The sequence below is a fragment of the Paramisgurnus dabryanus genome, chromosome 18, assembly GCF_030506205.2.
Source record: "Paramisgurnus dabryanus chromosome 18, PD_genome_1.1, whole genome shotgun sequence".
Taxonomy (NCBI): Eukaryota; Metazoa; Chordata; class Actinopteri; order Cypriniformes; family Cobitidae; genus Paramisgurnus; species Paramisgurnus dabryanus.
This window is the reverse complement of record NC_133354.1, coordinates 2,985,673-3,000,400: the sequence shown is the minus strand read 5'-3', so window position 1 is coordinate 3,000,400 and position 14,728 is coordinate 2,985,673. Positions and strand designations below refer to the sequence as shown.

Here is a 14,728-nt window from a genome sequence, read left to right as displayed (position 1 = left end):
TATAGCCATGGTTGGTGTCGTATTGGAACCACAAACAATGCAACATAATCATAATTCCTACAGCCTTATCATTTAACTTCATTTCATAGATATGAAAAGTAAAATATTGCACAAGGACTTTTCGGAACAATACCGAGTCCTGGCATTTGAATTGACTGAACTGTTGAATAGTTTTACTAAAATGTCTAAATTAATTTGACTTTGCGAGGCTAACCACTAAATAGGTTCCTCAAGGCAGTGATTCTCAAACTGGGGGGCGGGCCCCCTTTTTTGGAGGGCCATGGGGCCCAGTTTTATGACACTTTATAAAATCTATTAATTTATTTTAAATTCTGTGTAATTAAACCTCAGAATAAGGCTACTAACTAACAGCACTACATTGTATAAAGTTTTGTTTTATTCAAATGTTTTAGATTGTTTAAAGGCGGGGTGCACGATCTCTGAAAGCCAATCTTGACATTTGAAATCACCTAAACAAACACGCTCCTACCCCAATAGAATCCGGCTCTTCTTTTGATAGACCCGCCCCACACATACACAACCTAGGCAGTGATATCGGTTAGTGGGCACGCCCCTTACTGCTGATTGGCTACAAGTGTGTTTTGGTTCCACGGCTCGACTCCCTTAAAGCGTTTCTCAAAAATCATGCACCCCGCCTTTAATGTCATCAATTTTCTTTTGGGGGGGATGCGAAGGGATGCACCTTATAAATGAAGCACCTTTATTTTTTAGAGTATATAAGTATACCATAGGCCTTGACAACAAAGGTTTTTTTTAATGAATGGAGTTTATGAAAGACAAAAACATAAAAACTTCTTTACAAGCCGTCAAGGTGCGTGTGTCCTATAGCACAGGGTCAAACACGCACATAGATTAATTTATTCAACAAGCCTATTAAAAAACTCTCTGCTGAGTTTAGTGTGCCCTTGTAAAGGGGATTACAGAGACGCCCTGCCTACAATAAATCACTTAAAAAACATCCATAATCTAAAGACAATGATCAGCAAGATAAATCTCATGCCGGTAAAAACCTTAAGGTCATATTTCATTAGTGAGAAGGCGCAGTTGACAAAACCACAGGAAGGCGGTGGTGTCTAAACAAGTTTGTAGAGGTATATATTTTTTCATTAAACATTCCACCTCTGTCCTCTTTTTTTATCATCAGTAAATCATTAATAATGATGTTGAGTTCAGCTCCGGTGATTTCCTGAATCTCTCTCTAACACATCACTCTGAATACTAACATGTTCATTTTAATACTCATCACTCCTTTATGTTGTTCATCTTTCACCTGAATGTTTCTCATTCTTCACCGACCGACATTTAACTGCTGCAGTGGAAACCGGGGTTAGTTGGTACGGTTTGCATATTTTGTTGAATATCAGATTGATTTCACGGAAAGTCGTGTTATAGTCACGAAAAATGTGATTAATTAATTCCTGTCTATGGCACGCAATTCAGCTTTTTTTCGTGCCTTCAGCACAAATTTTTTTTGTGTATCTCGCACAAATTTCTATAAATAGTTTTTCGTGTCCGTGGCACAACTTTCTTTTGTGTGTCATTTTATGTATTGTTTTTTTCCTATTTTCTTACCATTGTCGCTTGGGGTTAGAATAACTTTCTGTTACATTTTTAGACATCCTAACCCAAACCTCAACTCCAGGCGAGAATAGTTTTTAAAGCGGAAGAAAAACATGTAGAAATCAATACAAAAAAGTACATCCTAACACAAACCCCAAATCCAACCCCAAGCGACAATGATTTAAAAATAGGGGGAAAAATGAGAAAACAATACATAAAATGACACGAAAAAGAAAGTCGTGCCACGGACACGAAAAACTATTTATAGAAATTCATGCTGAGTCACACGAAAAAGGCATTCGTGCTCAAGGCACAAAAAAGCAGAATTTTGTGCCATGGACACAAATAAATGAATCAAATTTTTCGTGACTATAACACAACTTGCTGTGAGATCATGTTGTGAATATCTCTGGTGGTACAAATGTTAATATAATCCAAATCTGGGTAAATTAAAGTCTTCTTAATAACACTGTCACACTTGTGATTCCCTATAAATTTGTTACACTGTAATATGCAATACATTATGTGAATTAGTAGAAAAACAAAGTTTTCTTAAACATTCAACTTTTTTGTTGCAGCATTCAGTTATGAATTAAAAAATGAACTTGGACAAATATAACACAAATGCATCTCATAATCTTAAAATTTTGCTCTAAAGAAACATACAAGCATCCCAGAATGCACCTGATGAAGTTAAATACATAAGTCCCTAACCAAAATGTGCATTTCTAGGTGATGGCTACTTTGAACATAAATACGCTATCTCATCTATTTTTTAACAAATTCACACACACAAACAAAAAACTATAGGGTTCAAATGAATGGCATTATGAAGCCCTTCTTCATAAATGTTTAGAATACTTTATATTAAAGAACAACATTCAAAACAACAGCCAGTCTCAATATCCAAGCCTGACTTGATTCTCCCGCTAGTATACAGCACCACCATGTGTCCACATATTGCTACACAATCACACATCCAAACCTTATTCATCTAAAATATGCTGGGTTATTGTCAACTGAGTGTTTGGTCAACCCAGCCGTTGGGTTAAAACAACCAAGAAAATATATTTATTTTACCCATTGTTGGGTTAAAACAACCCAGCCAGCATAGGTTAAATTACAACCCAATGGGTTATCAAAAGTGTTATAAATGAAATTTTAAAGAATTCACAGAAATGTAAGTCTACATCAGCGCATATTCAGTCTTGGGCACTTTCTTAACCTGTTCAACTGTTCACTTTTTAAAGGGGACATACCTCAATGCTTCTTTAAGATGTCAAATAAATCTTTGATGTCCTCAAGCTAAAATTTGCCATTTTGGGTGTGTCCTTTAAAATGCAAATGAGCTGATCTGTGGATTAAATGGCAGTGCTGTGGTTGGATAGTGCAGATTAAGGGCCGGTATTATCCCCTTCTGACATCACAAGGGGAGGCAAATTTCAATTACCTATTTTTTCACATGCTTAGAGAGTGGTTTAACAAAACTAAGTTACTGGGTTGATCTTTTTCACATTTTACACATTTATGTAAATCTCTGTATAACTCAGTGGTAACACATTGCATTTGCAGCGCAAAAGATTATGGGTGTGAACCAGGGAACACAAACACTGATAAAAATGTATAGCTTGTAATGCACTGTAAGTGCATAAAAGCATCTGCCAAATGCATAAATGTAAAATATCTTTTGGCTGGATCCCACCTATTGTTTTTGGAGACCTCAGTAGACAAGAGGGAAAACTGACATGCAGTGTGTTTTATGAAGGTATTGCTCCAGATTTTTCTTTATTAATTTATTTATTCTTCACATAATTCCAGCATCTATAGATATATTCATGGCAAGAACCGGTTAATCCATACACAAGTTGAACCACACAAGTTAATCCATACACCGGTTGGAAAGGGGCAATTTGGTATCTCCAATTCAACCTTGCATGTTTTTGGCATGTTAAACTGGAGTACCTGGAGTAAACCTACGTTGACACAGGCAAACTCCACACAGAAAGCCCACCTGACCTAGCCAAGGCTCGAAACAAGGACCTTTTGCTTTGAGGCAACAGTGGCCTACGCACTGCTCCAGATCAGTCCTAAACACCAGCGTCATGCAGGCCGATACAGGTAGTGAAGTGAGACCAAGTAGACAAAAATGTCATAAGATCAAGTACTGAAATGTATTAATATTACTATGAACTGCATACATTATGCAAAATGTAAATTAACAGGTAAATTATGGTTTATTAATGCCTCTTTGAAAGTTTGATCAATTTAATAATGAATAAAATACTCTACTAACAGTAATAAAATAAAACATTTTACTATATTGTTAGGTATTTTATCCTCCTCTCTACAGCAAAGGAAAAATAACCTTTGATCAAAATAGTAAACATGTCAACATAAACATTTTGCCATATGATAAGTGACACAATGGCTAATGTAATATATTTGTATAACATATTAGTTTCCCTTCATTTGTATACATGGTATATTTTCAATCCAAAATTGAGATTTTGTTATTATTTACTCACCCCCGGTGTCTTTCTTTGTTCTTCATAACCCAAATGCAGATTTTTTTAAGTGTCTGAACTGTTGTTTAGACAAATTTAGGATGTTAACTTGTAAATAATGTGTAACAATTAAAATAACAGTGATATCCACAACAAGAAAGTAAATCAGGACACTCAAAATTAGGGATGAACTGATACATTACATTATACATCATATTCGATTACTTTAAATTATATCTTTATATTTTTGCTTTTTACTACTTGTTTCAAATGATTATGTCTTATGGAGCAATTGAATGCTTGATTCTGATTGGTTGAGAAATGTTCGGGGCCGATGACTTCTTTTTCGATGACGCACAATTAAGTGAGTGTCATGTGTGTTTCGAGTTTTAAAATGATGTGTTTGTTGTGTCATGTGTTTGTATAATCTCATGTGTAATCAGAGTTTACCGTTAAGGGAGTGTCTTACGTGTATTTTGTGAACGTGATTGTCTCTTTTATCATAAACCCTTTCGACGTATGTGTAGCAGGCACGTATTTTGACAAGACGCATGATGCACATGCTTTACATGACGCAAAGAACACATATTTTATAATGACGAGCAACACACATGACACTCCTAACACACATTTTGATAAACGCACACCTGACCTGTCAAATGTCCAATAACATCCAGAGCAATGTCTTAGCAATGTCTGTGGTAACCGTGGTATAAGCTGAATAATTGACTAATGTTCATCAGATAAAAGAAATTCATCAGGTTTAGAACAACATGAGGATGAGAAAATGATGACAAAATTTTATTTTTTTGGTGAACTATCCCTTTAAAATATATGTCACAAGTTCAGTTCTTTATTTAACACATTTGGGACATAAAGCTTGGATGGACAACATCCTTTTAAAAATCAGATCTTTTAAAAATGTAACCTTTTTAAATATGTGTTTGGGATCCGAAGAACAACGAAAGGCAACTCTGGCGAGTAAATACTGACAAAGTTTTAAATTTTGGATGAACTATCCCTTTAAGTTTACACACGCCTTGAAGAAAAAGGTTTGTAATTTTATAAAAAATAAGGAGAATTGTTTATAATTTAGCCATGACAAGCTATTTCACATAATATATTAATAATAACTCGGTGTACACAATGAGGAACAGCACCTATAGTAAAATTGGTTTAATAAATGTAACAGCATCTTTCTGTACTACTGTGGCTTTAAATGATTTCCAAAGGTAATTCGAAAGGGGGGTGCACGAGACGCTGCGCGTGCTCGTTCTCGTCTGCGAACACTCCAAAAATTTAAGAATTACAAAAGGTGGATGTGGAACACCCTGGAAGATAAACTTAACCAGTCTTCATTCAGTTGTAAGGTGAGCTTTATCATAACATGTCGCATGTGTGCAGCGGGTTGTTAGTTTTGTGATGTTTTTCTGTGTAGAGACACAATACAAAGAGGCTTTTACAAAATGAACCGGCGAGAAGTGACGAGGGCCCGGGAGCGTACCGCCGCATCAATCGCATGGCGAACTTACGCTTCATCCACCCGTTTCTTTGCCGCATATGAGGGGTTTCTTTGATTAGGTGTCCAATTTAACACCAGACCTCCAAACTTTTCCATAACAACCACTCGTTTGGCACTAAATGGATGCTTGTATGACCGTATAGACCGTGGCCGCTCTGGCCGACCGGCCGGCGGGCGGAAGACGCCGGTTCTTCTACGGTGTCTCTTAGCTCCGCTCCCCGGCTGCGAGTGCAGGCAGAGCCGCGAGTCGCGCGCTGGTGAGACGGCAGCCTCGCGCGAAACTCCGACACGGGTTGGAAGAGCACAAAATGTTACACCGAACTGTACAGAGATCAAATGAATCATATTGGAGGAAGTTTCATTGTAAAGTCAGAACGGACGGAGTTATTTTGTAACATTTTAGCAGAGTTTATTGTCTGAAGAGATGAGGCTGCTGTGAGGCAGGCGGGTGGAATGCTGAGGGGGCCTCGTTTACTTCATTTCCCGAGCATTTACGTACAACCTTTGGAAATGATGCAGAACGTTTTAGAAATGCGCTTAAGTTAGCATATTGAGGTTGTTTTGGAAACTGTCGCGTTATTTATGATTACTGCAAACTCTTAAATCGGCGAGGATTACGATGTAGGCTACAATGCAACGATTGGCAGCCTACAACGCTGATTTTCGTGGCCATTTTTCTACAGTCATAACAAACAGATATTGGCGGGTTTAAAGCGTCGCATTGTACGTCACTAATCACCTGTTCATGCTCAATAGTTTTTATTTGATGTTGATTAGCACTAAATATGAAAAAATATGTATATATATATATATATATTTGGCTCTGTGTTATTACAATGTACAGTGTAAATTACAATCTTACACATATGAACTCGTTATTTCTAAGAGAGTAGAAAGGAACTGGCCCCCATAACTGGGATCTGCTGTGGGCTTCTACTGCAGTGGTTGTCATACTTATCATTTTAAGTGACAACCCAACACATTGCCATTTAATAATCATTAATTTTACAAAAATGTGTTTTAAAAACACTGCAGTAGATGAATTAATATTTTCCATACTACCAGGAGACTAATATATAAACACTAGGGCGGGATGCATAACAATTAATTGCGATTAATCTATATCAGAATAAATGTTTTTGTTTACATACATATGTGTGTGAACTGTGTATAATAACTTTGTATAGATAACTGCACACACATGCGCATATATATATATATATATATATATATATATATATATAATATAATATTATGCGCGCATGTGTGTGTGTATATATATATATATATTAGGGCTGCACGATAAATCGCATGCGATACCACGCGCATCATGTCAGTAATGCCGGTTCCTTGATAAATTCTTCAGGAATGTGCTGGTGAGAAAATTTTGCCACAGATTAATAAACTCATTTTAATTTTCAACTTTAGACTTCGATGAGAATTATCATTATTCGTTATTAACAAAATAAATATGATATGAAAGTGATATACATGCGTTGTTTCGTAATAAACAAACTTCATTTCCCCCTTACTTTAAAACAGATGCTTAGTTTGTGGTTTATTTAAGGAATAGTCTACCCTTTTGCCATATTAAACTATGGTAGTATTACCTTAACCTAGACGAATTAATACATACCTATCTTTTTTCAATGCGTGCACTGTACAGCGGGTTGTGAATGTGTTAGCATTTAGCCTAGCCCCATTCATTCCTATGGTACCAAAAAAAGTTTTATTTTGTGGCACCATACTTACTGGTATAACTCCTCATGTAACAGTCTTTAAATAGGGAAAACACAGAAGTGTTTGGTGGCTTCCCTGTTTGGTACCATAGAAATGAATGGGTCTAGGCTAAATGCTAACACATTCACGACCACTGTACAGTGCACGCATTGAAAAAAGATAGATATGTATTAATTAGTCTAAGTTGAGGTAATAACATAGTTTAATATGGCAAAAGGGTAGACTATTCCTTTAATATTTTTATATTTTTCAACCAACCATTCTGCTAATCCCTGAATAAGCATTTTAAATGAATGTAATACACTTTAATACTTAGTAATTCTGTTTTCTTCATTTTAAGAATGTGAACGCCAGTGGAGCATCTCCATGCACCTACATCCCTTCCATTCCGATCTTCTAGAATGTTCCTGAAGACTGTTCCTCCGGCTGTGGCTATACACTCAGAATGGAGATCCAGTAAGGGCTGCAGCCTGCCTCTCTTTTTCAATGACAGTGCCTCCGACAGCGACCTTGCCTCTGTTAGTGGCACCCCCTTCCCACAGAAGATCCAGATGATCATTGAAAGCCTCCACTGCACCCAGTCTTCGGACATGAGCGACAACGTCCCGAGCGAAAAAGCTGCTCACTCCAGCCACGAGGCTGGCAACAAGGGTCAAGCACGGCTTGTGGACAGATCCCAGCGAACAGATGTTAAGCGTCAGACTGTTGTGTCTGATACTGGAGAAGATTCGGACAGTGACGATTCTGTGGACAGGGGCATTGAGGAAGCCATTCAGGAGTATTTGAAGGAGAGAGTGGACCACAAGCGCAAAGGGGATCTGGTGACAAGTCCGTCCCCAGCGGCCAAACTTCCGCGGAGGGAACTGAATGCGTCGGAAGTGGCTAAGCAACACACACATTCCAGCGGTGGTAAAGTGCTAACTGCTAGCAATCATATTCAGAGAGCCTTAACTGAAACGCAACCCTTGAAGAAGAAAGTCAAAAAGAAAAAGCTAAGCAAAGAAAACCCCCCTAAGAAAGCAGATGTGAGTACAGGATTGCCTGTGAAGAGTCCTATTCTGTCCAGAACAAAAAAAGGATCGTCTTCATCTTCAGAGATGGACAGATCTCCACCCCGTCTCATTATAAAGGAAGACGACGAATGGCCTGATTCCAGCAGCGATGATGGAATTGAACAGGAGATCCAGAAATTCCAGCAGGAGAAAAAAGTAAAAGAGGAAGATGAGAAAGAAACAAAATCTTCTCAACAAACAAAAGACTCTGATTCCAGTAGCGATGAAGGTATTGAAGAAGCCATACGTCTCTTCCAAGAAGAAAAACACAAAACGACGCAATGTCTTCTGAAACCTGCCCAGCAAGTGCCTGCGCAACGTAGCAAACCAGCTGTTGTTTCTCCCGAATGCACGAGCACTCAACCTGTCAAAACGCTATCCAAGAAGAACAATAAGAAAAAACTGACAACTACCAAATCTGATCTCCCTGTCGCGCTGGCCGTAAACCAATTTTTAAACAAGTGCTCGTCCCAGGACTCTAAAGACTGTACCGCGCCCCCTACCGACACGCAGGAGCGTCAGATTCACTCCAGTTTGAATGTGAACACTGCTGAGCTTCTCTGTGCTGAAGCCATTCTGGACATCTCAAAGACTGTCATGCCTGAGGTCTTCGAGTCCAACTTGACAATCGCTAACAGAGATGTGCTTCAGACCTTTCCCGCTGCCGCTCAATGCGACGATAGAAGCAACGACAGCTCCGTCGACAGCGAGGAAGGAATTGAACAGGAGATCCGGAAATTTCTGGAGCTCAAAGCCCAGATGAATAAAGAGCCTTCAGTTTGTTCTGGAGATCCAGCAGCAGGCAAAGAGCCAAAGAAAAAGACGAAGGAAACCCAGCCAAGTAAATCAGTCAGGCTCTCATTATCAAGGAAGCGCAAAATTAAGGAGGAGCAAAGCAAACAGTTCACAGATGGGGACGTTAAAGAGGAGCCATCCAAGAAAACTTTGGTCCATAGTGAATCCACCACATTGCAAATTTCACTCCCTGAACTTCCTGGTCCTCAAAGTGTGACATCACATCCATGCAGTGTAAAAAACAACAAACCGAACCAAAACTCCCGTAAGGTTTCCGAGGATATCGTACCCAAAGACAAAAGTTGTAGAGTGTCCAGTCCACCTAATGCTACAATGATTGGCTCAGAGAGAAATGACAGTAGCGACAAGAGCAGCTCATTGGACAGCGACGAGGATCTTGATGCTGCTATTAAAGATTTGCTTAAAACAAAGAAAAAGGTTAAAAAGAAGGTGAGGGACATGAAGGCAAGAAAAGGTCTCAGACCTTCAGAGATATTCACTTTGGATACTCTGAAAAAACACAAACCTATCACAGAGCAGAAAACCATCCCACCGGCTAAGACCCTCAAATCCACTGTTTTAAAAGTGGGTACACTAAATGTCCAAACTAAAAGCAAAGCTGTTAAGACCACATCAGAAGCCAAAAACACAGATAGGGTAACAGGAGAAAGTGTCTTACCCTCGTCCATTCAACATGCAGATGAAGACGACAGCGATGTTGACAGCGATGACAGCATTGAACAAGAAATCAGGAGATTTTTAGCCGAGAGGGCCAAAGTGGCCGCACCTGCAACTGTGAACATCAAGAGGGAAGAAGATGCTGAAGAAATCCTGTCAACAGCTACAGAGCATGATGTTAAATCGGAGCATCAACAGATTCCCATCGAAACTCCTGTTTCTGGTAGACTTCAAAATAACGAAACCCGTACGGACACGGAATCCGCAGGCGTGCCTTTGTTTGCTCAAAGACAAACAGACTCGTGTGCAGAAGCCAATAAGGGACCAGTCCTCGCACCAAGCAGCTCTTGCATAATGGGTTTTATAAAAACTGAAAATGAAAAAACTGAGATCTCCACCACAAGAGATCCATGGAATGGCAGCTCTCAAAAAGGAAAAGACGGCTTGACCGGTAAAGGCACTCCAGTAAGTCATAATTATCTTACTTCACCCTCTATAAGCTCAAATACACCCCGGCCATCGGGTCGTCATCACCAGAATTTGTTTCTGATGACGCCCTGTATAAATGAGCTAAAGAAGCGTCCCTCAACTGACTGCAATGAACTTCAGAGAAGACCAACCCCTAGGATACCTTTGAGCGAGGTCATCAGGTCTGTGTGTCCATCGCCATCTTCCAAAACAAAACCTCCCACTGATAAGCCTACAACGGGTGATCTCTTCACCTCTACAACCCCCGGTGACAGGACAGAGGAGATTTACTTACATAATCGCACAAAGGACAAAAAAGACAGATACCAGACTGATAAAACCCCCATTACCTCGCACTTGTACCAGCCATCACCCCACCTGGAGGGCAGTGTCATCCAGGTGCAACGGGACCAGACTGCCCAAAAGACAAACCAGGTCACACACAATGAGACCAGATCGAGTTTAGGAGTAAAACAAAGGGTGGAAGATGATAGGAAGAATGAGAAAAAGCAGGAAGGGGAAATGAAGGAAGATGAGGAAGAGAAATGTGTAGATGAGACAGACGTAGAGTCAGATGAGGACAGGAAAGATGAGAAGATGAGGGCAGAAAGACAGCAGCATCAACCCAATCAGTGAGTACTTCTGTCCAAACACACACAGACACGCATATCAGTTAAGGCATCCATGTGGGCCAAAAGCCTAAAACTTTATGAATGGTCACTATGATTTTGAGCTGGTGAGTGGTTTGCAAATCGGGTGGAGCACAATTATGGACCCACTTTGTGACCATCTGGTATTTGCAAGATTGTCATCCTTACATCCCAAATGTTAGTTTTACATTTTAGCATTAGCCTGACAGACTGCAGTACACTTGCTGTGTTTCGTCCCTATTTCAGAATTTCGGTCTTTGTACCGATTGTAGGTTTTAGGGGATCGTCACATGGGACGTGTACCACATTCATTTTTGTATGTTTGTACATTTATAAATATATTTAAAAGCAACATGATGTCATAAAGAGAGATTATACTTTTGTTTTTATTGTCGTTCCATTGTATTTTTCCTACAGCAGCTGCGTTTCTGCGGAATGAAACTTTACGAACTTTGCTTTGCGACTTTTTGACGTGTTGTTTTGATATCGTCTTATTCTAGACGTCAAACACGAATTTAAACAAAAAATCGTAAGTTTATATAAAGATATTATTTGTGTTTACAGAAAATTATTATTGTGCTAGACAAAATATAAAAAATAAAGACCTGCGAATCGTATCATAAATGACTGAACGGTCGATTATGTGAAGGCAAAAAGAATGAAACTGTTTTTGTGTGCACCAAACATAATGGTTTAAACTTAACGTCAGATATTTTGTGATGTTTTTCGGTTTGTCCTGATAAACATTGAAAGTAATCATTTGGTAATGTGAAAAATGGTCCTGGATGATTTCAGAATGAGAAAATTGTTCTCAGTGCAACAGTGAATATAATATAAAGGCCTTCATTTATGAAACGTGAGCACAACACTTTTTTGCGTAAATAGTTTTTAAGAGTTTAGTTTGGTGTGACCGCTTGCACAGAAATTTGTTCTGCGTGTGTTTCATGAATGAGGCCAGCTCTGTTTACTGTGTATATAAAACATGAATGACCATAGCCATTTATAAACACCATTAGTAGTGATTATTGGTATCCTTTAAGTTTTAATTACCATAAAATCACAAATTTACCCTCAACGATCAGATACTTCCTTACCATGCAATACATTTTCCCATTGTTCAGTTTTTGGGAAGGGGGGTTCTTTATAGTCTTGTACATTTTCCTTGGTGCAACCAAGTTATTTTTCTACCACTGATGTCTCTCAAAATCAACTTGAAAAGTCAAATTTTCTCGCTGTGGATATATTTGCATAAAAACATTAGTTATAGTCTCTCAGTTTCTCTCTCTCTCTCTCTCTCTCTCTCTCTCTCTCTCTCTCTCTCTCTCTCTCTCACTTTCTCTCTCTCTCTGCACCTGTTTCTTGTTTTTGTTGCTATATGTTTGCTTTTTCATATGTGAGAAAAATGTTATTTATTTTTGTTTATAGAAGTGAAGAAAGTTTAAAACTCACGCTGACTATGCTGGGCATTGCCAGTTTTCATAACTATTTTGCAAAAAAAAAGATTTTTGTCCCCTGCTCTACACAGAGAAAATTAACTCAAACTGTATCTCTTAAGATGTATAATAAAAAAATTGACTTTGAAACACCAGACTAAATGAGTCTACATTGCTGTGTGTGTGTTTGTGTGTGTTAAAAAGAGAGTTCACCCTAAAATGAAAATGTTGTCATAATTTACTTACTATCATGTAGTTACAAACCTGTATAAATTTCTTTATCGATCAGAAGCCCCATTGACTTTCATAGTATTATTTTTTTTCTACTATGGAAGTCAATGGGGCTTCTGATTGATTTAGTTACAAACATTCCTCAAAATATCTTCCTTTGTGTTCACCAGAACCAAGAAATTTATACCGGTTTGTACCAATGTGAGATTTTAATTTAAATTTTTGGGTGAACTGTACCTTTAAATGGCTTTAAACTGTGAATTCTTGTAAATGATTTTAATCTTCATCTTTTGAGTTTCCTTTCCAACAGATGTCTGAGAAACTAAAGCGGATGCCAGATCCGAGTGTGGTTGGATGTTCAATCATAATCTATCATGTAACCAGTTCCTTTTCAGATTAAGAGAAAAAATATACTACCAACCTGTCTTTTTAATCAATTATAAAGACCAGGATTAAATTATAAATTATTTAGGGGTGGTTTCCCAGACAGGGCTTAAATCTAGTCCCAGACTACTAAAATACATATTTGAGGTGACTGAAAACCGCACAGACGTAACTTAAAATATATCAATGACATTGTTTTGCCTCACAATGCACACCAGGAAAAAGTTATGTTTATAAAATTGTCTTAAATGTCACAATAACCAAGGCCCACTCTTGGCTTAATCTAAACCCTGTACTGGAAACCACCCCAAATGTTTTCTGTCTTTTTAGATGTTCAGATTTTTACTTCCAGAAGGTTTTATTCCAAACATTTTATTCTCGGATGAATTCATTGTTGAAATAAACTTATATCCATATGTATACTGTGTCAGTGTTGTAATTTCAAACAACATTCTTACTTTTTCGCATAAATATTTCATGCAACTTTATGACATATAATTTTTTTTATAAATAATATTGATTGTTATTTAATTTTATTAAATGACTAAAAATATTTAACCTAAAAAGCACACATTATGTGTACGCAGGCACACATAATGCTGTTTTTCTTTTGTTTACACCAGGATTTGGTCCACTTGTATAGATCCAGGGATTTTACCGAGTCCATACATTGCCCTTAATACAGAGGAGAGGAGGCTGAAGTTTCAAAGCAGACGTTTTCAGGTTCAAAAACAGTTACAGGTACATACAAGCACTGTTGTCAGTATAAGGGGGTGTACACACACTATATGCACAAATATCACATTGATATGATACGCAGATGGCATGGTAAAGTTGTATGTTATATACCACATTTTTTAAATATCTAAACAAAATGCAGAGATTGTTATAAAAGTGCTTTGGGTAGGGACATTGTTAGAAGATATGAAAGACAGAATTATTAACCTGGTTTAAAAACAGTGGAAGTCTTATGTATGTTATGTATGTACCTTAACAATATAGTCAAACCTTTGTGTCTCTGTGTGTCTGTGTATTCGTGCAGTGTAGTACATCGGTCAAACGAAGGTTACAGTTTGTGGTCAGTGTGCCCAGGTAAATACACCTGTCTCCATGCACACAGGTAACTGAGGTTTCTGATTACTGTATGCTTTTTATTACACCTGCTTTGTGAAAAATAAAAATATATATATTTGAATTCATCCTTGCTTTCCCTACTGAAAAGACCAGCTTACGCCAATGTGAAATGTTTATCTGATTGACCAGCAGTGCTCATCACCAACACAAATAGAGGTCAACTAGCAAGGTGGTTTTAGTGATTGACAAAGTTGGTTAAGTTAGTTAGGAAACCTAGTGGAGCATTGGTCTTTTCAACACGGTTGAACTCTGAAATTTGTATAACACTGAGTAACATTTGTCTTGCTACTGTGGTGTAACACTAAATGTTTTTTATTATTAATTTACAGATAAACTGAAGCAGGAAAATCAAACAAAAGGAAGTTCTTGTGTTTCAAAGAGTATTATTTATTTTAAATATTATAATAATTATAACAAAAGCTGTTCTTTCTGTTTTGTACATGTTTGTACATATTCTGTTATGTTTTAAGTTTTAATTTCTTGAAGTGTTCAGTGTTGTAAAATTGACACGCAGTTCTTTTAATAAAGTTTTCTAAAGAATTTTCACTCGGTTGGT

The 14,728-nt window shown here is 37.8% G+C and overlaps 1 protein-coding gene across 4 annotated transcripts; it reads left to right on the top strand.

The window, feature by feature from the left end:
• The first annotated feature begins 5,336 nt into the window (after nt 1-5,336).
• On the top strand, nt 5,337-14,608 carry ppp1r26 (protein phosphatase 1, regulatory subunit 26). Of its 4 annotated transcripts, none has more exons than XM_065243902.2 (5): nt 5,337-5,455; nt 7,688-10,972; nt 13,662-13,779; nt 14,081-14,158; nt 14,502-14,608. In XM_065243902.2, the coding sequence occupies exons 2-4, from the start codon at nt 7,749-7,751 to the stop codon at nt 14,132-14,134; spliced, it is 3,396 nt and encodes a 1,131-aa protein (XP_065099974.1). In that variant the 5' UTR covers nt 5,337-5,455; nt 7,688-7,748; the 3' UTR covers nt 14,135-14,158; nt 14,502-14,608. The 4 variants fall into 4 exon arrangements, with proteins under 4 accessions (XP_065099974.1, XP_073668628.1, XP_065099975.1 ...); XM_073812528.1 differs by having other exon boundaries at nt 5,339-5,450; XM_073812527.1 differs by lacking the exon at nt 14,502-14,608 and having other exon boundaries at nt 14,081-14,469.
• The last annotated feature ends 120 nt before the right edge of the window (nt 14,609-14,728 follow it).

Coding starts and splice junctions, on each gene's coding strand:
- ppp1r26 (XM_065243902.2), top strand. CDS start 7,749: ATGTTCCTGAAGACTGTTCCTCCGGCTGTGGCTATACACTCAGAATGG. Junction 10,973..13,661: donor CAGCAGCATCAACCCAATCA/GTGAGTACTTCT, acceptor TGTTTACACCAG/GATTTGGTCCACTTGTATAG. Junction 13,780..14,080: donor AGGTTCAAAAACAGTTACAG/GTACATACAAGC, acceptor GTATTCGTGCAG/TGTAGTACATCGGTCAAACG.